The sequence below is a fragment of the Pinus tabuliformis genome, chromosome 7 (assembly GCF_031772625.1).
Source record: "Pinus tabuliformis cultivar Carrire ecotype Pingquan chromosome 7, CPIR1, whole genome shotgun sequence".
NCBI lineage: Eukaryota > Viridiplantae > Streptophyta > Pinopsida > Pinales > Pinaceae > Pinus > Pinus tabuliformis.
Genome location: NC_142293.1, coordinates 247,502,158 through 247,529,007, shown reverse-complemented (window position 1 = coordinate 247,529,007; position 26,850 = coordinate 247,502,158). Strand labels below are relative to the sequence as shown.

Below are 26,850 nucleotides of genomic sequence, written 5' to 3'. Positions count from 1 at the left end.
TGCATTTGCATTGATCTTTTTTGTTATTGATATGATATATATGACACTATATAAACAACAATGTATTATGCATCGCCATCGAGCCCTCATGCAAATTTAGAATTGAGTTGGTTCAAAGCCAAAATCATCAAGAAACTTAATAACTTGGTCATATACATATCGTACATTAATTACCTCCTCATTACTAGGTTCAAGTTTTGGAAGCTCATTAGCCTCTAATATGACACATTACTAGGTTCAAGCTTTGGAAGGTCATTAGCCTCTAATATTGTAAGAGTAAAAGTAGGGGAGATTTCATTGAGTAAGATAATAGGTCTAATAATGACAATATTCCACAACAACACAATTGATCGAGTGACGAAGCCTCTTTTAGTGTTAGGATTAAATCAAATGCATATAAGACACATTAAGATATTCCTCGATCACGATACTCTAAACCAAATAATTATTATAACTATGCCATGTCCAACTCAATCTTTTAAACCCAAATGACAATCTCAATTTAAAACAAATTATTTAAAAAAAATAGAAAAAAAAACTAAATACATTTTATCTTAACTTTAATATTTGTAAAATATAAAAGCTCAAAACATATACTTTCCAAAACTATTCAATCTCATTAAATTTAACTCCTTAAAAATAATATGTATATTCAATTTTTTTTTAATTACATCAAAATTAACACTTTCTTTTTTAATATAAGAAATTGATTTCATTAAATTTGATTTTATATATATATATACCTTATGTTTTTTATTATTATAATTTTTTTTCCTTATGTAATAAAGTATTTCATTTTTCAATTTATTAATAAGTAAAATATTTTCTAATGTTTTTTATTATTATAATTATCTTTTTCCTTATGTAATAAAGTATCTTATTTTTCAATTTATTAATAAGGTAAAATACTTTTTAAAGTCTTAAGGGTATATAATAAAATAAAATATTTTTTTAAATTTCAACATCATATAATAGAGTAAAATATTTTTTAAATTTCAAGACCATATAAATATAAGGCTCAAAGTTTTTTGTTTTTTGTATTTGTTTTTGTTTTGTTTGTTTGTTGTTGTTGTTGTTGTTTTTGTTTTGTTTTTTTTCTTTTCTTCCATATAATCAAGTATTTTATTTTTAAATTTATAAATAAAGGTAAAATATGTTAGATCTCAGACTTTTGTGATCTATATTGTAAATGAATGTCTTTCCGATTAATCACATCATTAAGATTTAATAGAAGTTTTGAACCAATTAATGTGGTTCATCCTTAGGACAAGGTGATAAAATGAATCTTCAAGAATAAATGGTAAAATATCTTTTAAAGTTTAAAGCCACATAACTATAATGCTCGAAGCAATTTTTGGGAATAATTTAGTTTAATTGGTCATAACCTTATTATGAAGTATTTTGTAAACTATAAGATTTGACATTTAAATCTTTTTGATAAACTCATATTTAAAATACAAATTCTACTTAATTAGTTATCTATTATAATAATATACTCAATATAAACTTAAATATTATTTAATAAATTGAATTTAAGTGAAAAAATCCCAATCATTTTTCTCCACAACCTTAACTAAACCCCATTAACACTTAAAAACAATTTATATTAATATAAATAAAATTTTATAATAATTAAGATTCATCTATACCATAAAAATAACGAAGAATACAACTTTACTAGAACTTTCATTCTCTTTACCTGTCAATCAATATACATTAGAGCCTTTAATTATCAATTATCTTCATAGCTTTCACTCTTGACATAGTTGGTAAGGAAATCTGTTAATCGATCTATTGACATGGTTGTTTGTAAGGACTAATAACGTATTATGAGGCGATCTACATGGTTGTTATGTACTAAATCACTAATAACGTACCTTGGAATATATTCTTGGTATCTTGGAAACGTGTCAACAGATTTAACAAAAGTTTCATATGAAACAAGAATCCATTGTCCTGTGTGCGCAGGCCACTCAATCCTGTTTAAGTTACCTGATCTTCTCTCAAATATTGGCGCAATCTAGCGGTGATATCGACACCAATCACATTTTTAAATGTGAAATCAATCGAGCGGTGATATCGACACCAATCATATTTTTAAATGTGAAATCGGGTTTAAATATGTGAACCCAATCACCGTTAGTACAGTTTTTCAGGGGCATGGATGTATATATCATAAGTCGGGTTATATGGAGTGTGGAGGATTCAAAAACTCTGCGATATTTTCATTCGTTTTATAATAACCATTACTGAAATTCAAGGGTAGTGGTGATGAGTGGATGAAAGCCCTTGTAGTGAATGAATTTTACTGTGCAAATCCAGTGATATTAGGATACCAAAAGGGATCGACCTTTCCAGCATGGCAGCAGTAGGAGCAGCCATGGCAGCAGGAGCAGCCATGGCAGGATCTGCTCATGCCAACGTGGCGGCTGTTGTAGTTGAAGGCGGGGGTTACAGGTGGAGCAGCCGTGGATTCATGGGAGCCCATTTGTTTCCTTTTTCTCCTTCTTGCGGAATACGCTCAAAGAAGCCGAGGTGTGTGCGTCAGTTTCCTCACTTAGATTGGACTTCACATGCTAAATTTATTGAGCATGACATCAAATTACCAGAAATTATGGGAAATTTCAAAGTCTGTCTTATGTCAATCTGCTCTATTAAATAACTAGCCCATGCCCATTTAAATCCTGGTCTGAGATGCAAAATTAATTGAGCTTGACATCAAAATTACCAGAATGTATGTGAAATTTCAAGGTCTGTCTTATGCCATTCTGTTCTGTAAATAACTAGCCCATACGCATTTAAACCCTGGTCTAAGATGCACCTCTGGATTGCATATCCCGAGTACCAATATTTGATATATCCACTATTTGTGTGGTGAATTCAAGATATACATCTTGGAACTTCGCAACCTTGATATGCCTCGCATTTGGGTGGACTCTGAGACATATGCATATCTCAATGTGCCCGCCATTCGAGTCTGGGATTTGGGTGAACTCGAGGGAGCAGTTTATTTGGGTAGGGTAACAAACGTTCCTCTATGGCTGATAACCTGAATGACTGAATGGAATTTTCAATTTCTCAGATTCTGACGTAGTAGAAGGATTCCCAGGGTCCCATTCTCAGTGGAACATGGGGTCTGTTTGCTTACAATTCCGAACTGGAGATATGCGTCGATCTTCGCAATTTTGGTATGGCCACCGTTTGGGTGAACTTAAGATATGCATCTTTGCGCTTTGCTACTTTGGTATACCTACCGTTTGGGTGGATTCGAGGTGTGCATCTTTGAGCTTTGCAACCTTGAGATGTATATCAGGCATGAGCTTAGATAGGTATGAGTTGATGTCGCATATATTCCTAGAAACCACAGTTAAGGTGGTTGTATCTGGACACCCGTGCGAAAATTGAACCCACAACAGAAACCCATCTCTGGATGGGAAACCTGTTTATCGAAAATTAGTCAGATTTTCTGCTGTGTATTTTTTGCAGGTTTATGACCTGTGAGAACAACCAAAAGAAAAGACCCTAGTTCAAGTTTCTATTATTAAATTTTATATCAGATTGTTTCGATTATACATGTGCCTAGGTCATCATCATGCTTTCTCAACCGACAGAAAAGGCCCTAGTTCAAGTCTCTATTATTGAATTTTAAATCAGATAGTTTCCATTATGCGTGTGACTAGTTTATCAGCATGTGAGTGAAATTGGAGTGAGTATTATTTCATCTATTATGATGAGAACTTGCCTAACCTCACAAGAAACCAGAGATTTGGCATGTGTTCACTCAAATCGTTGCTGTCTACCACGAAAATAGGCAGACTACCTTGTTGCACCCATTTGGATATGGGGTTATGAACATAGGGCAGTTCTCAGGATGATGAGCTGCCTCTAGAGGTGTTCTAGGCAAATGAGATGTTAGGAGGTCACAATTACAATACTACCGATCCTCGTCAAAGCAGGTGCCGCTGGAGTCTGGCCCTTTCACTCCAGTAGAGCCAACGGATGAGATGAATATGAACATTAGTCTATTTGTGAACTAAACAATGAACATTGCAATTTTTGTATTGTTGCAAACTTACTGTCATGGATATGATTCACATACTATTGAAGATGGCCCCATTTTTGCTGTAAATATGAATATGATCTCTCTTTTTAATTTTGTAAATTTGAATGATGTGCAAAACATTTTGGATGATGGCATTGATAGTAAACATTTTTAATTATTCTTTCATGTGTATTAAAAATACTATAAAACACCTGTTATTGAGAATTATCATTTCCCATTTATGAACTTCTGTCATTTTATTCCGCATTTCTTGATTCTGGTAACATAGGATGTCCATATTCAATATCAGAAAATAAGAGTAGAGAGTTTCCTCAACAAAACTGTCATTGATTTATTACATCAATATATTGTTATGTATTTATACAACATTTAAAAAAAAAAATACATACACACTATCTTATCACAATCATAACCATAGGGTATCTCAATCACACACTAAACTAGGAGATAATCTAGCTCTCATCCAACAACCTACGAAAATCACTAATGAAGGCCACTCATGTAGAGACACACACTTCTTGACAATAAACAACACAATAACAAATCACATGACTAAACAGGTTAATAAATATTAGCACTCAAAACAAGTAGGAGTTAACTATCCAATATTAAATGTATCCAATGCAATGTCTAGGTTAGAGGATACCTCAATCACACACTAAACTAGGAGTTAATCTACTCTTATCCAACAATCTACGAAAACCACTAATGAAGGCTACTCATGTAGAGACACACTCTTCTTGACAATAAACAACACAATAACAAATCACATGATTAAATAAGTTAATGACTATTAAAACAACACAATAACAAATCACATGATTAAATAAGTTAATGACTATTAAAACAACACAATAACAAATCACATGATTAAATAAGTTAATGACTATTAGCACACAAAACAAGTAGAAGTGAACTATCCAATATTGATTGTATCCAATGCAATGTATAGGTTAGGGCTGGTGTCCATATTCAATGCCACCAATATGCTGTCCCGATTCAGTGCACTTGTATATGAGCTCACATGTGCATGCACACACACAAAAAGTTGATTGATCACCCTCACTTCCACCTGGACTTTAGAATGTACCTCACTTCTCTTGATGCAACAAGATTGCAAAAATAGTGAATTATTTAAAGAAAATTATCCTCTTGGCAAGGTTTCTTGAAAGCAGATTTTAAAAAATAAAAATTTATGCTATGGTTCTGTTGGTGCACTATTTTAGCAAAGAAGATTTTTTCAGAGTGAATTTATACTCTACTATTTTTCTAAAGCTGCCTAGTTAATTTTTTTCTAAATAACCAAGATTAACTTCATTTTTTGCCTCTTTTCTTTCAGTAGTAAAAATTTGATGCTATCATAAAATTAAAAGGTATATACGTCCATGGATCACCATTCTACAAATTGGAGGCAAAGCAATAACAAAATCGGTTATAAATTCCCAAAAAATAGTTTTTGGTTTCTTATTCTAACAAGAAATGCAGAAAATGCTATTGCTAAAAGAAAGATGTGTCAGTTTTTTTGGATTGCCTTGCCACTGGTTGCTCTTGTCGGCGTTAAGTTTGCTGGAAGTAATAGAGGGTATCTCTGTTAGAGGTGGTAAACTGTCAAGAAACGATTCCTATCATTTCATTCAGCTGTAGAGGTTTCCATGTTCTACCCATAGTTTTAAAAAACGGCCGTTTCGAAACGGAAATGGCCGAGTTGGTCCGTTCCATTGCCCTCCGGAGTGACTTGGTACAAAAAACGGCTCGGTTGGCTGAGTCATGGCTGATTCGGCCAACTCGGCCGTTTCCTGTACTGACTTGGCCGAGTCACAAACAGCGGCTCGTAACCCACTAAAACAATGATTTAACATTATTTTAATGAAATTTTAAGGGGTTTGCTGATTGGTTTGGACTTCAAGGTGTTTTATGAATTAGCTAAATGTTATTTGGGGTCCATTTCCCCCTCCCAAACCCTATTTAACACACTCAAATGCTCTCTACTATTGATATGCTATTCAAATTTCATGGTAATGTTAAATTCTTAAAGTAAAAGGATGAAAATGAAGATTATTCTCCTTAATCTTCATTTTCATCCTTTTACTTAAATTTTTAACATTACCATGAAATGACTCAGGATGTTTGAGAGTGGTTTCGGCCTCATTGGATTTCATATGGAGAAAGTAGAATTTTAGATTTCATTCAAAATCCAGCAGACTTATCAGTTTTTCAGGATTTCAGGATTGGAGGATTGCAATGTTTCCATTGAATTTTGTCATGTATTAGGGTATGGAACTTGTATTTAATCAAGAGCACCAATTCCTCTATGTACCTTGATGTTAGTGACATCGGTTGTCGAACTCCTCTGGGATTCGCTCCCAAACCAGGAGCTTCTGAAAATGTCACTCCCGCTTCCGTTTTCGCTCCTGCTCCCAAGTAACACAAAGAAGAGAAACCGTTTGGATCAAAAACGGTTAAATGATCTAGTTTATGTCCAATACAACCTCCGGCTTAGACGAAACCATTCGCTGAACAAAAGACCTGATTCAGATCCCATTGTGTTGGAAGACATTGATCCAACATCGGATTGGGTAGTGGAGAGTCATCCAACAGAGTTTGATCCTGATGAGGATCTTGATTTAGATATAGATATTGAGACATCAATTGAACTTGAACATGTTGTTCAGTTGAATGCAGATCCCAATCCACCAGCCTCAGTCTCACAGCCAGCAAGGACTCCAGTTGTAGGTGCTTCCTCTGCTCAGCCACGATAGAAGCGCAGCCGCATATCTACTCTATCTCAACTTGCATCTGCTGCAGTTGCACAGCCTACTAGTGGTACCACTTCTACAGCTGCAGTTGGAGATGATGATGATGATGAGGAGCCATGGGGCCCCCTGTCTGACTCTGATGATGATCCAGAGATTGATCGACATGATCTTGGCTCCTCTGGCAGTAGCTACTAGCTAGTAGCTGTAGTACTAGTACAGGAGTTTGGTCACAGTTTACTTTTGTTGTAGAGGCCATTTCTAGCCTCCTTGGTTTTGTGTTTTTTGTTTTGAGTCTTTGATCATGCATGACAGTTGACTATGTATTGCCATTGGGTACCATTTTGATATAATGGATTGGTTCATGAGCCTACTTTGATCATATGTTGTCTTCCATCTATATTATAATGATGTGTGTTTGGAAACATGAATGAAAATCTTTAAAATTATGTTTAAAATCTTTAAAATTATGTTTTTTTTATAAAAAAAAAATTTAATGTATTTTTTACAACAACCGAGTCATTGAAATCGAGCTGGTCGAGTCATTACCGTTTCGGAGTCGGAGTCGGAGTCAATCCTCATCTGAGTCGGAGTTTTAAAACTATGGTTCTACCGACTCAGTGAAGACATTCACCAAAATCTCTAGTTGAAGTTGCTTGACCATTAATTGTTGTTGGAATTCAAGCATGTTTTGACTATCCTTACCTAGTGCATGAATAGTGTCCGCTGGTTCTGGTTGCTTCTTATCGAGCTTCTTACCCACGTCCTCTGTCTACGTCTCAAGTTGCTTGCTTGAATAAACCTCCTCTTCTTTCATTTGGTCCATTCTTTTCCCAATCCCCGCCACTGCATCCTTATATAGAGACTCACCTTGCGGATGGTGCACCTTGCTAGAATGAGCATAAGTCTCCATTGGATAAGGAACAACAACTACCATAGGACTACTGGACAAGGGCTAGGATCATTTTTTCAAAAGGGGGGATTGTAGGGAACGATGACCGAGGAGGACGAAGATGGCTAGCCCAACAGCTTGTGCTGTGTTTCATCCATCCAAAAGACCATTTCCCGACAATTCTCCCTTTCCAGTGGAGAAAAAGAAGAACGAACGGAAGAGAGGATACTACCTTTTACATGTTGTGCCTCACTCTAGAGGCCTAGAGGCCACTCTAATTGGATAAGTCCCATGATTTCTTTGGCTCTGTACTTCTCCAGGTTCACGTTTTTATTCAACCATGCTGGCTTTTCATTGCACTTTCCATAGACTGTCAATTCTCAATCTTGGGATAAAACTTCTTATTCCTCAGTTTTATCATAGATGATGATTTCTCCAAAGTCATCCAACTCAGTTAATGCCATCCTCTATATCTTCTCCTCCTTCCTCTATCCAAAGTTTCTCGGGGATATGAATTGGAATTCTCTTCAATGAGGCATGCAACAAATTTCAGATAGATCTGTTGCACCTTGTCTAGAGTTTTTGGGGTGTTAATTTTAGGATAACAATGGTATGTTCTATGCTTAGAGAAATTTTACTTCAATTTTCTTTATTAGCCCAATATCATATCTAGTATAGCAATCACATCAACATGATAGTAAAATGCAGATAGAACATAAACAATAATAATAGAAGACAAGCCAACACAACACAAGAGGACACAAGATATGGCACAAGCCAGGGACAAACCCCAATGTGGGGAAACCCTTGATCAATTCTTCTTATAATTCTTCAAAAGTTCAGCAGAGAGAGAGAGAGTACAATTTAGAATATTCACTTGCCCAAACTGATCAGTCAAAACAGCAGAAACAGAAAGCCCTAACCAGAAAGTCAACACTGGTCAACAGGGCTGAAATAGACCTCCAAAACAACTTGGTCAACTCGGTCTCCAACAGCAAGATAATGCAGCCGAAAACACTCTGAAAATAACCAGTCAAATTTGGTCAACAAAAGTCAACGCAACAACTTGAATTAGGGTAGTCAATGCTGGTTAACGCAGGGGTCAAATTGCCTCGGTTTTTGTGCCCATAACAACAGCCTGCCCAAACAGAAGTCTCCCTCACAAAACCAAAGTCAAACAGGGTCAATGATGGTCAAAGTCAACCTCCTGAAATTTTGGTCAAATCTGGTCAACGCATTAGCTAGAAAAGACAGTCTTCCTTTCGCACATGTGGAGAGAGAGAGAGGCCGAAAAATCCGTACCCAATCAAGATGAGAGAGAGAGATGAATGAGAGTGATGCCAAAATGAGGAGGAGGCACTTTGTATTTATATGCAACGTTGAAGGTTGGAGGAGGCTAATTTGATCGTTGGCCGACCTAGACAATTTGTCTGTAATCAAAATAAATTTGTAACTTCATTTGTAGATGTCAGAATGGGATGATCTTTAGATCAATCCTACACCTCTCGGAAAGAGGAATCCAAGAAAAATATCAACGGCCTCATAAGAGCTATCCAAAGTGATGTTTGGCCCTAGTTGCCAAATTTAACACTCCCTCTCAACTAGGGAGAACATCACTTGCCAAAGTGTTTGACAATCTATACCATCCTTGTCACTGCTCTGCTCTGTTGAACCATGAAGAAAGAAGAAATGATCGAGAATGTATCATTCTGTTCTCCATTGACCCGAAGTCAGTCTCCAATAATAGAGAGTGTGTCATACCACTCTTCGCTGACCTGAAGTCAGTTTCCGTTAATCCCAGATCAATATCAACATCCTAGCATAGGGAGTACGGTAGTACACGATGCCTCCATCGGTAGTACTATGGTCCCTATCCTCATTTCCCTACTCATTGGCCAAATGAGAAGTACTTCCCATGAGTCTCAGACTGCATGGGTAGGATGTGCCAGCAGGAGAAGGTGAACCACTCATCCTGATCATATGTAATAGGAGAAAGTGAACCACTTATCCTATGCATATACCATCATGGTGTATCATAGTGGAAGGTCAAACACTCACTCTGTACATCGCGCACCAATAGGGGAGGGTGAACCACTCACCCTATGGTCGCTCATCGCTCCAAGATGTACCCCAAGCCCCCTGGAGCTCCTAGAGCTCAACATCCATCTCATACGAGACCCTCATAAGAGGGTCTCTCCACGACTCCAAGTCGTTCACGGAAGGTCAAGAATTTGACCTTTCCCAGGGGCTTTGTAAGAATATCGACGACCTGATCATCAGTCCCAATGTGTTGGAGCCTTATTGCTCCTCGTTGTACCATATCTCGTATAAAGTGGTACCTGATATCAATATGCTTGGAGTGGTCATGGAACATGGGATTCTCTGAAAGAGGAATCCCACTCTGATTGTCGCAGAAGATCACGGTGGTATCCAGCACATGTCCAAACAGCTCACTAAAGAGCTTCCTCAATGTAACATTCCTAATTAGCCATGGCTAATTGGAATATTCGATTTTGTTCAATTTTTGCCTTCTATAGTTATTTGTAAATAAAAAGTGAGGAAGGGGGACATAACTCACTTTAGAATAAAAAGTCACTTCTTAGGTAGCACAACGTTGTGACTTAAAGGGGTGCCAAGGGGGCCAAAGGGGGACGCAGAAATGGAGCCCACGCAGACACATGGAGAGACTGCGCAGGAGGGAAGAACACGTGGCAAGAGGAAAAGCACGCAGGAGGAGGTGAACCTAGGGATTGTGAGAGGCAGAGGCTATAAAATAGAGACGAGCCCCCTCATTTTGGATCATTCAGTTATGTGCATTTGGAGCTAGTCGTTTCGACTTTTGAGCACGCTAGCTGTTTAGCTGGTCTACAACATTGTTTAGTGCATTGAGTGTCTTCGTTCGGAGATCTCACCCTTAGCCCCGGGGGACTTCGAGTGCCTGCTCGGGCAAAGGTATTTCCATCGATATTTCAGCAGTAGTTTTATCAACATTTCAACAGCAGTTTCATCAGCATTTTTGGAGGACTGCGCAGTACTTGGAGAGGGACGCAGTTCTTTTTGGTTGTAGTGCTGGATTGGGGTTTTGCAGGTGGATTTATGCTGGGAGATTGAGTAGGGGTCTAGCTCTTGTCTCATTGGAGGATTTTTGGCAGGGTTTCAAGTAGTGTTTCAGGCAGAGTTTAGAGGGCTTTTCTTCGGTGGCAGTGCAGGGCATTGAGGAACTACGCAGAATCCCAAGAGGGTGTTTTTCGGGGGTTGGCCATTCCAGGAAAGCTTTCTGGGTTTTTCTGGGTTTCTTGAGTAGAGCCCGAATCCAGAGTTTCAGCTTTTTTCGAGGGGAGTAGCCCCAAATTGTCATTTGTTTCCTAGCAGCAGCAACAACATCCACGCAGAGAGGCCATTCTTGTCATTCTGAGAGTATTTCTTCACTTGCCTTGTGCAAGTCGAGGTGCCATCTGTCTAATCACCTCTTGTACTCATTATATTGCTCAGTATAATAAAATGGCTTAGCATTTCTCGCTGCATTTCTTGTGTATCTGCTTATATTTCTGGTTTACATTATTATATGCTGTTCCACTGTTATTTTATCACTTCTGGGTTATTATATCATTTGCATATATTTGGTTGGAGTTTTTGCTGGGGTTTGAGGAATATTCTGGGTTAGGAATATTACAGTGGTATCAGAGCATAGATCTGGCTCAGCCTGTGGAGCTAGCAATCTATGACACCAGGGGAAAAACCCTACATCTGTTACAGAGGTAGGAAATACAGAGACAGTGAGCGTAGGTTGGAGAATACCTACGGAGAGGGAGACTGTGTTCCGGTGGTGGACACAGAACAAGAGGAGCCTGTGGTGGACGCAGAGTAGAAGGATCAGATGGCAGACGAAGACGGGAAGAGATTTGTAGATATGCTCCTCAAATCAGTGCAGGATCTGTCGAGACAGATTGAGGTGATGGGGCAGAGATTCACGGTAGTAGAGGCTAGACAGCGTGAGAGCCCACGGGTTTTCCAGGTTGGTGAGGGATCAGGTGCATCCCACCATTTGCCAGAGCAGTGTGATACTGCGCAGCAGGTGGCCTCACATGCCCCTACACGCTCTACCATGCCCACTTTCTTAGGAGCCGACACAGGGGCCGTAGCCCAGCAGGAGGCAGAGCCCGGACATATGGGTGATTATTTTGCAGAGTACCAGGCCTATGGGCAGGAGTTCAGGGAAGCCCTCTCATTCAGAGATTTTGTTCAGCTCCAACGGGATAGTAGACCCCGCGACCATCACAGAGGGTACCGGCATTACCATGATGGTGACACCCATCGTGCAACGAGTAGATTCCACTTGCCTACGTTTGATGGTTCATCAAACAGTTCGACAAAGTCTTGGGTGGAGAAGCTGGACATTTATTTCCAGCTTAACCAGATGTCGGAGGCAGAGGCCATCAAGGTGGCAACATTGCATTTGGATGGCGAGGCCCAGGATTGGTGGTTTCATGGGATGGTTACACTGGGGCACTACACAGTGACGACATATGCCGAGTTTACCAGGAGACTGATTGAGTGATTTGATCGGAGGGATCCAGAGCAACATTTTGTGGAGCAGACGAGGCTCAAACAAACAGGGAGCCCAGAGACCTACATTGCAGATTTCTTGAGGGTCTCTGTGATGGTGCCAGACCTATCCACAGCACGGAGGGTCTATATGTATGTTGAGGGGTTAGCAGAGCCACTTCGGGGTTTAGTCCGATCCACTAAACCGGCCACACTCCAGGACGCTATCAGCAGGACTTCGGACTTACAAGATGTCTTACCCAGGACCCGAACACCTTACCCCCAGAGACAAACTTTTCAGTCTAAGGGGAAGGATGTGAGGATTCCTCCTCCAAAGGGGAATCCAGGACGAGTACAGCTTGATGATGATGCCAGAAAGGAGCTGAAGAAGAAGCGGTTGTGCTTCACATGTCAGGAGCCGTGGGCACCGGGACATAGATGTGCTGCTGGCAAAGCACATTTTATTGAGGTTGTCCCCGAGAGCAGTGGAGAAGAGGATGACGAGGATGATGTGGAGGCAGGAGATAGCCATGCCATATAGGGACCTTTCCCACCTCCACCGCCAGCAGCAGGTGGTGCATCTTTTGCACCTACAGGAGGGGCCATTGCAGCATTGCGAGGAGTTCCCAAGTATCTGACGCTACGCGTACGGGGGACAGTACATGGCCAGCGAGTATCAATTTTGGTGGATAGTGGGGTGACCCACAACTTCATCGATGCCTAGATGGTTGAGCGGAGAGGTATTCAGACAGAGAGCTTCGATGGGTTTTCAGTATTGGTTCCAGGAGATCAGACCATGATGTGTGCTCGCTATGTTCCAGAGCTTTCAGTGACGATGGGAACCTACACATTGACTGACCACTTTTTCGTGGTCGATATTCTGGACACCAACATGATATTGGGTGTTCAGTGGCTTATTACTCTAGGGAAGGTCATGACGGATTGGAAGACCCTAGAGATGGAGTGGGATGATGAGAAGACAGGGAGGCATGAGAAGATACGGGGATAGCACACATATTCGCCTCAGACTGTTTCGGCTCATCGGATAGAGGCAGTCTTCCGGAAGGGGGACATAGAGTGGGCAGTGGAGCTGCGGGCATCAGAGGCAGGGACTACAGGACAGACGGTACATCCAGAGATACAGTCCATCCTTGATCGGTATGCCATAGTGTTTGGGAAGATTCCATCAGGACAACCATCGGATCGGGGGTTTGAGCACACCATCAAGCTTGAGCAGGGCATACAGGTCGTGATCACCACCCCCTATAGGCACCCCAAGGCCTATCGGGATGAGATTGAGCAGGCTATCCAGGAGTTGCTGGCTCTTGGGCACATTCAACCGAACACGAGTCCTTTTGCTTCTTCTGTAGTGTTAGTGAAGAAGAAGGATGGTACATTGAGGATGTGCATTGACTATAGGGCCTTGAACAAGAAGACCCTGAAGGACAGGTACCCCATACCCAGGATTGATGAGTTGATGGACGAGTTGAGGGGAGCATGATTCTTCTCAAAGATTTGAGATTTGGGTACCATCAGATCCGCGTGAGGGAGCAGGACATTCCCAAGATCGCCTTCAGGTGTCACTATGGGCACTTTGAGTTCTTGGTGATGCCTTTTGGGCTAACCAATGCCTCTGCTACATTTTAGTCCTGCATGAATCACATCTTTCGTAGTCACTTGAGGAAGTTTGTGTTGGTATTCTTCGATGACATTCTCATTTATAGTAGGACTTGGGAGGAGCATCTCCAGCACATTGAGACGATATTGCGTATCTTACAGGAGCAGCAGTTCTATGCCAAACTCTCCAAGTGTGAGTTTGGGTTGACGAAGATGTTGTATCTGGGACACATCATAGGAGTGGACGGAGTGAGGGTCCACGAGGAGAAGATCAGGGCCATCAGAGAATGGCCAGAGCCGAGAAATGTGACGGAACTTCGAGGATTCATTGGCATTTGTACTTATTACCAGAAGTTCGTCAAAGGTTTCTCACAGCTTGCTGCACCCCTGACAGATTTGACGAGGAAGGGGGCATTCAGTTGGTCGGATACAACGCAGCGAGCCTTTGATAGGCTCAAGGAGGTTATGAGCAGCTGCCCAGTGCTTGCGTTGCCAGATTTTACGCAGCCATTTGTTTTGGAGTGTGATGCGTCGGGAGAGGGAATCGGCGCAGTATTGATGCAGGGAGGTCACCCTATAGCCTTTGAGAGCCGGAAGCTCCTTCCGCATGAGAGGTTGTATTCCATATACGACAAGGAGATGCTGGCCATCATGCATGCATTGGCTAAGTACCGATAGTATTTGGTGGGTAACAGGTTCAGGGTGAGCACTGATCACAACAGCCTCAAGTTCTTTTTGGAGCAGAAGCAGCTACAGGAGAGGCAGTAGAAGTGGATCAGCAAGATCCAAGCATATGACTTTGACATTGAGTATGTCAAGGGTAAGAACAACGTGGTAGCAGATGCCCTTTCACGTAGACCAGCCACGTTGTCTCTTATGAGCTTGGATACAGACTGGGGGGCTCGACTTTTAGTAGAGTACTCCAAGGACATGTTTGCATGTGAGGTTCTGGATGGGCAGGTGGCAGATGACAGGTACAAGGTGGTCTATGAAATCATCTATTACAGGGACCGGATCTTCTTGACTGAGGGGTCTCAGCTCAAGAAGAAGATACTCCAGGCATCTCATGATTCACCATTGGCAGGACATCAGGGGTTTACCGAAACCTACAGGGCCATTAGGGAGAGGTTCTCATGGAAGGGCCTCAAGGAGGATGTACTCCAGCACATCCGGGAGTGCGATGTTTGCGAAAGAAACAAGGGAGAGATGAGCCATCCCTTGGGATTATTCCAGCCTCTTCCCATTCTGGAAGGGAAATGGGAGAGTATTTCGATGGACTTCATCACAGGGTTGCCCATGGTACAGGGCAAAGGATTGTATCTTTGTTGTCATTGATCGACTGACAAAGTACGCACATTTTTTTGCCATATCCGCACACTATACAGCAGCATAGGTGGCCGAGCTGTTCTTCAGAGAGGTCTTCAGGCTACATGGTCTTCCCAAGACCATCGTCAGTGATAGGGACAGCCGTTTCATGGGCGGGTTTTGGCAAAGATCTTTTCCAGTTGGTGGAGACGGAGTTGACACCGAGTACCAGTTATCACCCACAGACGGATGGACAGACAGAAATAGTTAGCAAGTGGCTAGAGGGCTACTTGCGTAACTATGTCAGTGGGCAGCAGCGGGCATGGTTGAGGTGGTTGCATCTGGGGGAGTACTGCTACAATACTTCACATCACATGTCCATTGGTATGCCACCATTTTATGCCTTATATGGGTATCATCCTTTATCTTTTGTTGATGTGATGTTTGGTGATAGCAGGGCTCTTAGAGCCAAGATTTGGATCCAAGAGAGTCAGGATATCCTCCGAGCTCTCAAGGATAACATGGCTACAACACAGATTCAACAGAAGCTGTATACCGACAGGGGTCGGGTGGAGAGGCAGTTCGAGGTAGGGGACATGGTCTACCTACGATTACAGCCATACAGACAGTCGTCACTGAAGCAGAAGGGGGCTGAGAAGCTCAAGCCCCGCTTTTATGGGCCATACAAGGTGATACGCAGGATTGGACAGGTTGCATTTGAGTTGGAGCTGCCCAAGGCAGCAAGATTCATAACATTTTTCATGTATCATGCCTAAAGAAGGCATTGGGATAGCTGGTGACAGTGACAGATGAGCTACCACCCATGGATGATGAGGGGCATTTGGTATTGCAGCTGGAGGCTATCATTGATACCAGGGAGAGGCAGCTACGGAGCAGGATGGTCCGGGAATTCTTGGTGAGGTGGAAGAATTTGCCGGATGAGGATGCCACTTGGGAGAGTGAGAAGATCTTGCAGCATCCATCACTTCAGTTACTTGAGGACAAGCAACATTTTGTCGGGGGAGACTGTAATATTCCTAATTAGCCATGGCTAATTGGAATATTCGATTTTGTTCAATTTTTGCCTTCTATAGTTATTTGTAAATAAAAAGTGAGGAAGGGGGACATAACTCACTTTAGAATAAAAAGTCACTTCCTAGGTAGCACAACGTTGTGACTTAAAGGGGGGCCAAAGGGGGACGCAGAAATGGAGCCCACACAGACACATGGAGAGACTGCGCAGGAGGGAAGAACACGTGGCAAGAGGAGAAGCACGCAGGAGGAGGTGAGCCTAGGGATTGTGAGAGGTAGAGGCTATAAAATAGAGAGGAGCCCCCTCATTTTGGATCATTCAGTTATGTGCATTTGGAGCTAGTCGTTTCGACTTCTGAGCACGCTGGCTGTTTAGCTGGTCTGCAACACTGTTTAGTGCATTGAGTGTCTGCATTCAGAGATCTCACCCTTAGCTCCGGGGGACTTCGAGTGCCTGCTCGGGCAAGGTATTTCCATCAATATTTCAGTAGTAGTTTTATCAGCTTTTCAGCAGCAGTTTCATCAACATTTTTGGAGGATTGCGCAGTACTTGGAGAGGGACGCAGTTCTTTTTGATTGTAGTGCTGGATTGGGGTTTTGCAGGTGGATTTATGCTAGGAGATTGAGCAGGGGTCCAGCTCTTGTCTCATTGGAGGATTTTTGGCAGGGTTTTAGGCAGTGTTTAGAGGGGTTTTCTTCGATGGCAGTGCAGGGCATCGAGGAACTGCGCAGAACCCCAAGAGGGTGTTTTTCGGGGGTCAGCCATTCCAGGAAAGCTTTCTGGGTTTCTTGAGTAGAGCCCGAATCCAGAATATTAGCTTTTTCCGAGGAGGGGAGCAACCCCAAATCGTCATTTGTTTCCTAGCAGCAGCAACAGCATCCCACGCAAAGAGGCCATTCTTGTCATTCTGGGAGTATTTCTTCACTTGCCTTGTGCAAGTCGAGGTGCTATCTGTCTAATCACCTCTTGTACTCATTATATTGCTCAGTATAATAAAATGGCTTAGCATTTCTCACTGCATTTCTTGTGTATTTGCTTATATTTCTGGTTTACATTATTATATGTTGTTCCACTGTTATTTTATCACTTCTGGGTTATTATATCATTTGCATATATTTGGTTGGAGTTTTTGCTGGGGTTTGAGGAATATTCTGGGTTAGGAATATTACACTCAACCAAACAGCGTCACAGGAGGCTAAATTAGCAGCAATATATTCAGCCTCAATAGTGCTCAAGGGAACAGACTTCTGCGTCCTACTCATCCATGATATCGAAGCAGAACCTAGAGAGAAGGAACATCCAGATGTGTTTTTATGATCCACCACACTGCCAGCCCAGTCTTCATTAGAGTAACCATGGAGCCTCACATTCTCAGCAGTGTATCTCAGTCCATAAGTGATTGTGCCCCAAAGATATCTCAAGGGATTCTTGGTAGCAATCCAATGTATGTGATGAGGCTCGACCATAAACTGGCTCAATGTATTCATTGCAAAACATATGTTCAGACGAGAGTTCACCAAGAACATCAGGGCCCCCACGAGTTGATGATACTCAAAAGGATTTCCCAAATCGGGCCCAACAACACTTCCGCATAACTTCTTGAAGTTAAGTTCCATCGAAGTAGTCACGGACTTGTAGTCCACCATCCCAAATATTTCAAGTATCTTCACAATATATTTTCCTTGAGAAAGGAAAATCTTGCCTGGCTTTTGCCAGACCTCCAACCCTAGGAAGTAATGCATCAGTCCTAGGTCCTTCATCTCGAATTCGGAAGCCAACTCCCTCTTACATTGATGAATAAGAGGGTCTGCACCTGTCAGAAAGAGATCGTCCACATAGAGTACCAAGATGAGAGGTCTATCATTCTCAACCTTAAAGTAAAGTTTCAGATTAACTTCACTTCTTGTAAATCCCAACTTCATTAGATAGCTATTGATTCTCATAGCAAGCCCGGGGTGCTTGCTTCAACCTGCATACATGTGACTGACGATCTTGAACTTTGAACCCCTCAGGTTGTTCTACATAGACTTCCTCCTTAAGTGAACCATGCAAGAAGGCAGTCTTGACATCCATCTGATGAAGATTCCATCCTTGTGAGGCAACAAGGGCTATAATCGAACGGATGGTGGTGTAGTGGGCAACTGGTGCAAATATCTCATCATAATCTACACCTTCCTTTTGAGAGAAGCCTCGAGCAACGAATCTGGCCTTGAACTTTTCAACACTTCCATCAGCTCCATGCTTGATCTTGAAGAGCCATTTCGAGGTGACAACAGATTTGTCCTTGGGTCTAGGGACCACATCCTAGACATCATTCTTCATAATCGACTCATACTCTTCGTTCATTGCATCCTTCCAAACCTGGTGTTTGGTAGCTTCTTCGAATGTGCAAGGCTCAGATTGAACAATGGTGCTCATAGCAGTTAAGTACCCTTGGTACCTATTTGGCTTCTTGCTTTCACGAAATGTCCCCTAGGTGCAACATGTCTCTCAGCATCTTCGAGAGTCTCCCTAAGCCATGAGGGTCTCCTTTTCGAGGAGGAGGGCTCATGAGGGGGTGGATCAATGGGATCCATTGGTCCTTCAGCATCAGGCATCTGCTCATCCTGCGGTTCTCCCTGCTTTCCAGAATCTGCTTCTTTGTCCTTCCTTGGAAGAGGAAGGTTACTAATCTTCCCAAGGGCAGCATCCTCATCGAAAGTGACATCATGACTTATCTCCACTTCTCTTTGACCAGACACATAGATTCTATATGCCTTAGAAGTTTCACTGTAGCCCACAAATGTTCCTTTCTTCCCAAAAACATCCAATTTGCTTCGCTTTTCTTTCGGCACATGAAAATATACGAGACTACCAAAAATTTTAAAGTGAGAAACATCATGTTTCTTACCGGTGAAAACTTCTTTGGGAGTCTTGGAGTCCAACGCTTGACGAGGGCATCTATTTTGAACATACACGGTGGTGTTTGCAGCTTTGGCCCATAAGAACTTCGGAAGGCTTTGATCATGAAGCATGGCACGAGTGGCTTCTACGATAGAGCGTTTCTTCTTTTCAACAACACCATTTTTCTTAGGAGTATATGCCGTAGTAGTCTCCCTCTTAATGCCAACTTCTCTTCAATAATCTTTGAACTCATTTGATTCGTATTCGATTCCATTATCGGTCCTCAATATTTTGATTTTCTTCCTGGTTTGATTTTCGACCAAAGTTTTGAAAGAACGAAACCATGAGAATACTTCGTCCTTCTTCTTCAAGAACTATATCCAAGTCTTGCGAGAGAAATCATCTATAAAGGTTGCATAATATAAGTATCCTGCCAATGAGTTCATGGGCATTGCACCAAATAGATTAGAATGAATCAATTGCAATATGTCAGTAGTCTTGCTATCACTTGAGGGGAATGGTCCCCATGTATGCTTTCCTTCGGCACATCCTTGACAAACACCTTCATGTTCAACTTAAAATTCGGGCATACCTATCACCATCTTCCTTGCATCGGGTAGAGCCTTATAATGTAGATGAGCAAACCTTCGGTGCCATAATTTAGATTGAAGTGATGTGTCGCAAGACATAGCTCCCAATGGGCTTCCTCTAACTTGATATTAGGCTATCAACCCTGAAGCCAAGTGTAAATGCATCTTTGAAATTTTTATTCCACACACGTACCTTTCCATCGATGAATGCTACCTTGAATCCTTTGTCCTCCATCGCCGAGATAAATATCGGGTTCTTCTTTAGATCGAGATGAATGGTGTTACGTTGATTCAATTGAAGAGTAACATTTCCAACTCCCTTTATGGGATAGGTGGCATTGTCTCCAAGGATAATTTCCAAATTTGTATCCCTTCGAAAGAGCTTCCTTATACTCAGTGAAGTGCCTTGAGGCACCACTATTAATCAACCAATTTCCCAAAGTGTCCGGAGGAGATGTAGAAGAAAGGGCATATATAAGATAGAATTCTTTTTGCTTGTTATCAACAACATTAGATTCATCATACCTGGTGTTTCTTGATCTCTTGGGAGGGCGACCATTTCCTTGATGAGAAATGGGAGCATTCCTTTATCCTTGGTTGTTGAATCATGAGGTGTATCCCCTCCATTAGGACACTCCCTAGCATAGTGACCAAACTTGTTACAAATGAAGCATCTTCCCTTGAAACCCGGCCTTTCTTGACATTGCTTCTTTGAACCTGCATTGTTCTTCTTTTTAGCATGAATGGAGAATGCAGTAGGATCATTCCTATTTGAAGGCATATCTAGTTCCATCATCCTTGTTTCTTCTTGAGAGCATCTAGTCAGCAATTCTTCAAAACCTAGAATCTTGTCGTTATTAAGAATAGTAGTGTTGAACATGTGCCATTCACGAGGGAGTCCTCCAAGGGCAATGAGGGTAAGCTCCCTATCAGCTCATTTTTGATTTCTGTAATCCTCATGAAGTAGGATTGAATATCTTCATTTCTTCCTTTCTTTATATCCTTTAGCTTGTTCTTGAGGAAAAGAATTTGATTTGCACTAGATTTGAACATGCCAACCAACCTGTCATATATGTCCTTTGAAGTGTTCAAATCGGAAATGTAAGCAACTAAATGCTTATGAATAGAATCCCTGATGATCTTCTTGGCTTTGACTTCACACTTCTTGTATTTGGTTTTAGCAGCAGCCGATGCATTTGAAGGAGGTTCCAAAATCTTTCCCTGCACATAATCCATGAGATCTTGCTCTTCTAAAGTCAAGAGACATCTTCCATGCATGATAATCAGACTTATCATGAAGCTTATCATCAAACTTGAAGTAGGAGGTGGAGGCCATTGAGACTTGTTCTTGATCAGTGATTGCTCTTCACTCCTGCTTGGGCTTCGTCTTCATCTCAGCTTCGATACCATGTTAATTTTAGGATAACAATGGTACGTTCTATGCTTAGAGCAATTTTACTTCAAATTTCTTTATTAGCCCAATATCATATCTAGTATAGCAATCACATCAACATGAGAGTAAAATGCAAATAGAACATAAACAATAACAATAGAAGACAAGCCAACACAAGAGGACACAAGATATGGTACCAGCCAGGGACAAACCCCAATGTGGGGAAACCCTTGATTAATTCTTCTTATAATTCTTCAAAAGTTCAACAGAGAGAGAGAGTACAATTTACAATATTCACTTGCCCAAAATGATTAGTCAAAACAACAGAAACATAAAGCCCTAACCTAAAAGTCAACGCTGGTCAATAGGGTTGAAATAGACCTCCAAAACAGCTTGGTCAACTCGGCCTCCAACAACAAGATAATGCAGCCCAAAACAGTGTGAAAATAACCAGTCAAATATGGTCAACAAAAGTTAGTGCAACAACTTGAATTAGGGCAGTCAATGCTGGTCAACACAGGGGTCAAATTGCCTTGGTTTTTGTGCCCAGAACAATGGCCTGCCCAAACAGAAGTCTCGTTCACAAAACCGAAGTTAGATAGGGTCAATGTTGGTCAAAGTTAAACTCCTGAAATTTCGGTCAAATCTGGTCAACGCAACATGTAGAAACGACAGTCTTTCTTTTGTACGTGTGGAGAGAGAGGCCCATAAATCCATACCCAATCAAGATGAGAGAGAGAAAGATGAATGAGAGTGATGCCAAAATGAGGAGGAGGCACCTTGTATTTATGTGCAATGTTGAAGGTTGGAGGAGGCTAATTTGATGGCTGGCTGACCTTGACAATTTGTCTATAACTTCATTTGAACATGTCAGAATGGGATGTTCTTTAGATCAATCCTACACCTCTCGGAAAGAGGAATCCAAGAAAAATAACAGTGGCCTCATAAGAGCTGTCCAAAGTGATGTTTGGCCCCAGTTGCCAAATTTAACATGGGGTCACTCCAATTGGATAATTTCCCTGATTTTTGTTTCTTTCTTCCTCAGCAGTTCACCATATCGTTTGAGGATGAAGTTATTGGAAATGCCCTTAGATATGGGGGTTCAAGATGAGTGGAGGGCAGTTATCCACAATCTGTACGATGAAACAAATATGAAAATTAGAATCAAGGAAGGGTTATTCAGATTCCAAGAGATCAAGATTTCGACTTTCTGGGGCTGGGTTTGCTGAGAAAGTTGAGAGAGTGATCTGGAGTTGCAGCTGAGGGGTAGTGAATATAGAAGCAGAGAGGCAAAAAAAGTGCCGGGAGGATCAGGGCAGCGGCTGGGAAAGTTGACGTAGAGGGTAGAAACCGGAACAGCCGGGAAAGCTGACGCAGAGGGTAGAAGCCGGAATTGCCGGGAACGCTGACGCAGAGGGCAGAAGCGAGAACTGCCGAGAACGCTGACGCAAAGCGCAGAAGCCGGAACTGTCGGGAACAACTGGAACAACTGGAACTGCCGGGAAAGCTGACGCAGAGGGCTGAAACCGGAACTGCTGGGAAAGCTGATGTAGAGGGCAGAAGAGACTTGACGCAGTCCCTAGACGCTGACGCTGGGGTTTTTCGTGGGGCAGATTGGAGCTGAGCTGCCGGAGTGTTTATCCGGGGTTTTAGCTGGAGCATCTGTCTCTGAAGGAGAGGTACTACTGCCTAGATTTTTCTCTGTTGGGTGAGCCGGATTTGGCACCCAGATTGTATTCTGAAACTGCTTAATAAATCAAACCCTTAGATAGCTGCATCGGTTTTCCCGCACTGAGTTTTTCCAAGGACATTAGTCCAAAAATAGCGGTGTCATTTGTGTGCTTGTTTTTGTTTCCTTCAGTTGATGATCTATAATGTGTTGAGCATGTACTTGTGTTTATTTTTAGCATTTACATGGTAAATAACTTGTTAATTAATCAGAAGAAGTAGGAAGGAATAAATCAGAAAGTACATGGAGGGTTTCTAACTTGTCAGACTTAGAAATTCCAACATGGTATCAGAGTCAGGTTGCAGATCACAGGAGAACTGAGGACATCAGCCGAACAGAGTAGCAACAGAAAACAGTTGTCCCGAGTGACAGAAGCTGTTCTTAGCAGAGTAGCAGCAAGGAAGGGGTGACTGTGTTATCAAGATTAAGCCAGGAAGAGGCAGTGCAGAGGCTGAGGGAGGCAAAGGTAAGCTCACGCAAAGCCACACAGAGGCCAAGAAGGCTGCGCAATTGGTTGAGGAGGCTGATTTGCCGAGATTACGCAGAGCCTAGGAGCTCTAACCTTCAGTTTGCTGGGGTTTAGGAGGCTGTGGGTAAGTTGCAGAGTGGAGTTGGTGGGGTACTGTAGTCAGAACAGTACCTAATAGGGCAAGGCCAAGGTAGAGGGAGTTGTTGCCGAGGTGGATTTCTAGCCAAGGAATCCAGATCAGTGTTGCAGTTGCACAAACGATTGGAGAGGGGCATCTCGACATTGGCAGAAGGGTTTCCAGGAGGGAAATCGAGGCTCAGAGGAGTCATACGGCGAACTTCCAAGAGGGAATTAAAGGAGCAGCGAAATGGCACTACACGGAGTAAGAGATTAGGGCAGACTGGACGAAGCCTCACACTTTGTAGTCTGGAAGGCCAAAATCTTATTTGTAGTGGACAGGAATCGTGTCATGCACTTCGCCTTGAGGACGATAGCTATCCCAGTTGACCCGGCTGATAACGACAGGTACAAGGATGCAATGGCGAGGGCTAAGAGTATCATCCTTGACGGGGTCAAGGATCATATAGTACCACATATTGCCGAGAAGAACACGGCATAGGAGATGTGGGAGGCCATGACCAAGTTGTATCAGCATACTTTCGTGTAGAGGAAGATGCTACTAGAAAATCAATTGTGATCATACTAGATAAAGAAGGGAGAATATATCGACCCATTCCTCGGTCGATTGAAGGAGATCCGGGATCAGCTGACTTCCATAGGGGCAACACCAAATCCAGAATTGATGGTGAGAACAACCCTGAATGCAGTCTCAGAAGACTGGGGGGTGTTTGTCCAGAGCATACTGGGTAGGGCAACCCTTCCAGATTGGGAGGAAACGTGGGATGCTCTTCGCCAAGAAGAGATCAAAAGGCCGAGCAAAGCGAGAAGCAACGACAAGGGGATCAGAATCAAGAAGGAGGAGGAGGATGTTGCCCTAGCATCTGAGGGAAAGCAACAGAAACGGAAGAAGAAGGACCTCTCCAAGGTCAAATGCTTCCACGGTGGGGAGCTGGGTCATTATGTGATCCAGTGTCCAAGGAATAAGAGTAAGGGAGAGGCCTTCGAGACCAAGGCAGCGCTAGCAAGGGCAGAGAAGGAAGTGGAGACAGACGATGATTGTGCCATGAGTGCTCATGTGCCACTTCAGAAGAAGTGGGGAGACATCGAGCTGTAGTCAGGAGGACTACAGGCGATGAGGGGCAGGATCCTCGAGGTACCCAACCTCTTGGACTAGACCTTGCTACGGAAGCCTTGAAGAGTAGCAGTATTGGCGATGTCAGTAGAGACAGATGCGGATGGGGTGACAAAGGGAGCTACAGTGCAAGATTCCCACAACAGCGCGAGGCTAGTAGGCTGCAATAGTGCGAGAGGCACGGGAGTGTTGCACCAGTGCAGGATGGCACAAAGAGGTGTGCAACGATGTGAGATGCATGGAGTTGTTGCAACAACGCAGAGGTCAGAGAGGGAGCACTTGTCAATGACAGAGGGAGCTTCAACATTAGGAGTGTTTCTAGCTTGACGGAGATGTCAGAGTTGGGAGATCATTTACTTATTTCTCAGTAATTGAGTTGTAGTGCAACAGTTAGCAGTGGTAGTGCTATGGGCAGCACGATGTAGCATGATGAGAGGGGTTGTAGTGTAGATGCAGCAGTGGCAGTGGCAGGGCCATGGGCAGCAACACAGATGCAGAGGGAGTTGCAGTACAGATGCAGCAGTGGCAATGGTAGGGCCATGGGTAGCAGTACAGGATGCAATAGTAGAGATGATGGGCAGCAGGCCTAGCATCAGCACAGGGACTGATGCCAGATGATCAGGGTGATACTCAGTGAGGAGTATTACTAGAGCATAGTCCTCGCTAAGAGGGAGTGTTGATTTGGGGTAACATCGAATGTGCTTTAGCCACAAAAATTTGTGGAGAGGCTAAGGCACATGAGATTTCCAATACCCAGAAAGGGTTTGGACAGATTCTAAACAGTTTGGGAGATATTAAAACAATTAATATTTTTAATGGAGTTCCTAAGTCTAAACTTAGGAAAAATAAAATATTAATGTGAATTAATATAAAACTGTGTTAGAATGGTCCAAAAGTCATGGATCAAGCCAAATCTAATCTTAGCCGTTGATTAGGAACTTAATCTCGGCCGTTGATTTGTCAACGAGAAAAGTATAAGAGGAGGCTTGACAATCACTTGGAAAACACACCAAGAGATCAAGATTTCGACTTTCTGGGGCTGGGTTTGCTGAGAAAGTTGAGAGAGTGATTTGGAGTTGCAGCTGAGGGGAAGTGAATACAGAAGCAGAGAGGCAGAGATAATGTCGGGAGGATCAGCGCAGTGGTCGAGAAAGCTGACGCAGAGGGTAGAAGCCGGAACTGCTGGGAACAACTGGAACTGTCGGGAACTGCCAGAACAGCCAGGAAAGCTGACACAGAGGGCAGAAGCCAGAACTGCCGGGAACAACTGGAACTGTCAGAACAGCCGGGAAAGCTGACGTAGAGGGCAGAAGCTGGAACTGCTGGAACTGTCGGGAAATTTGACGTAGAGGGCAGACGCCGAAACTGTCGGGAAAGCTGACGCAGAGGGTAAAAGCCGGAATTGTCAGGAACAGCTGGAACTGTCGGGAACTGCCTTGAAAGCTGACGCAGAGGGCAGAAGTGGCTGACGCTGGGGTTTTTCGTGGGTCAGATTAGAGCTGAGGAGCTGCTGGAGTGTTTATCAGGGGTTTCAACTAGAGCATCTGTCTCCGAAGGAGAGGTACTACTGCCGAGATTTTTCTCTGTTAGGTGAGCCGGATTTGGCACCAAGATTGTATTCTGAAACTGCTTAATAAATCAAACCCTCAGATCGCTGCACCGATTTTCCCACATTGGGTTTTTTCGGGGACATTAGTCCAAAAATAACGGTGTCATTTGTGTGCTTGTTTCTGTTTCCTTCAGTTGATGATCTGTAATGTGTTGAGCATGTACTTGTGTTTATTTTCAGTATTTACATGGTAAATAACTTGTTAATTAATCAAAACAAGTAGGAAGGAATAAATCAGAAAGTACGTGGAGGGTTTCTAACGTGTCAGACTTAGAAATTCCAACACGAAACAGGGGTGCCTCCTCCCAGCTTTGTTTGGAGTCTACATTGACAAACTAGAGGAATGGATAAATTAGAAAGGAGGGGTACGAGTGAATATAATAACAATCCTCATAAAAATTCTTCTTTAGAGGGATGATACCATCTTGGTAGCTAGCACACTACTCATCCTACAAAACCACTAGTGTTTTTGGAGAGACATTGGAAATAGGCAGAGATGAATGTGAATAGAGGGAAGACCAACATGGTCCCTGTCTTGCTCAAAAGAAAACCAAAGCAAATCTAGGTAAGCGTTAGAGGGGAACAACTAGAAGTCACCCAAAACTACAAATACATAGGGCTATAATTTAATGAAAGATTAAGCTAGACATGTGCACAAGAAAGAGGTGTCAAGGGGTTGGAAATTGCTTTTTTCATTACAAAATAGATATTGAACAT

The 26,850-nt window shown here is 42.4% G+C and overlaps 1 protein-coding gene across 2 annotated transcripts in view; it reads left to right on the top strand.

Moving 5' to 3' along the window:
- Positions 1-2,008: 2,008 nt before the first annotated feature.
- Positions 2,009-26,850, top strand: part of SS4 (starch synthase 4) — a 436,038-nt gene continuing 411,196 nt past the window's right edge. For both annotated transcript variants that reach the window (XR_016266556.1, XM_089458023.1), the window contains exon 1: positions 2,009-2,535. Coding sequence is in view for 1 of the 2 variants with exons in the window: in XM_089458023.1 (XP_089314149.1) it covers positions 2,360-2,535 (176 nt within the window). In the remaining variant the exon portion in view is untranslated. The remainder of the gene's footprint in view (positions 2,536-26,850) is intronic.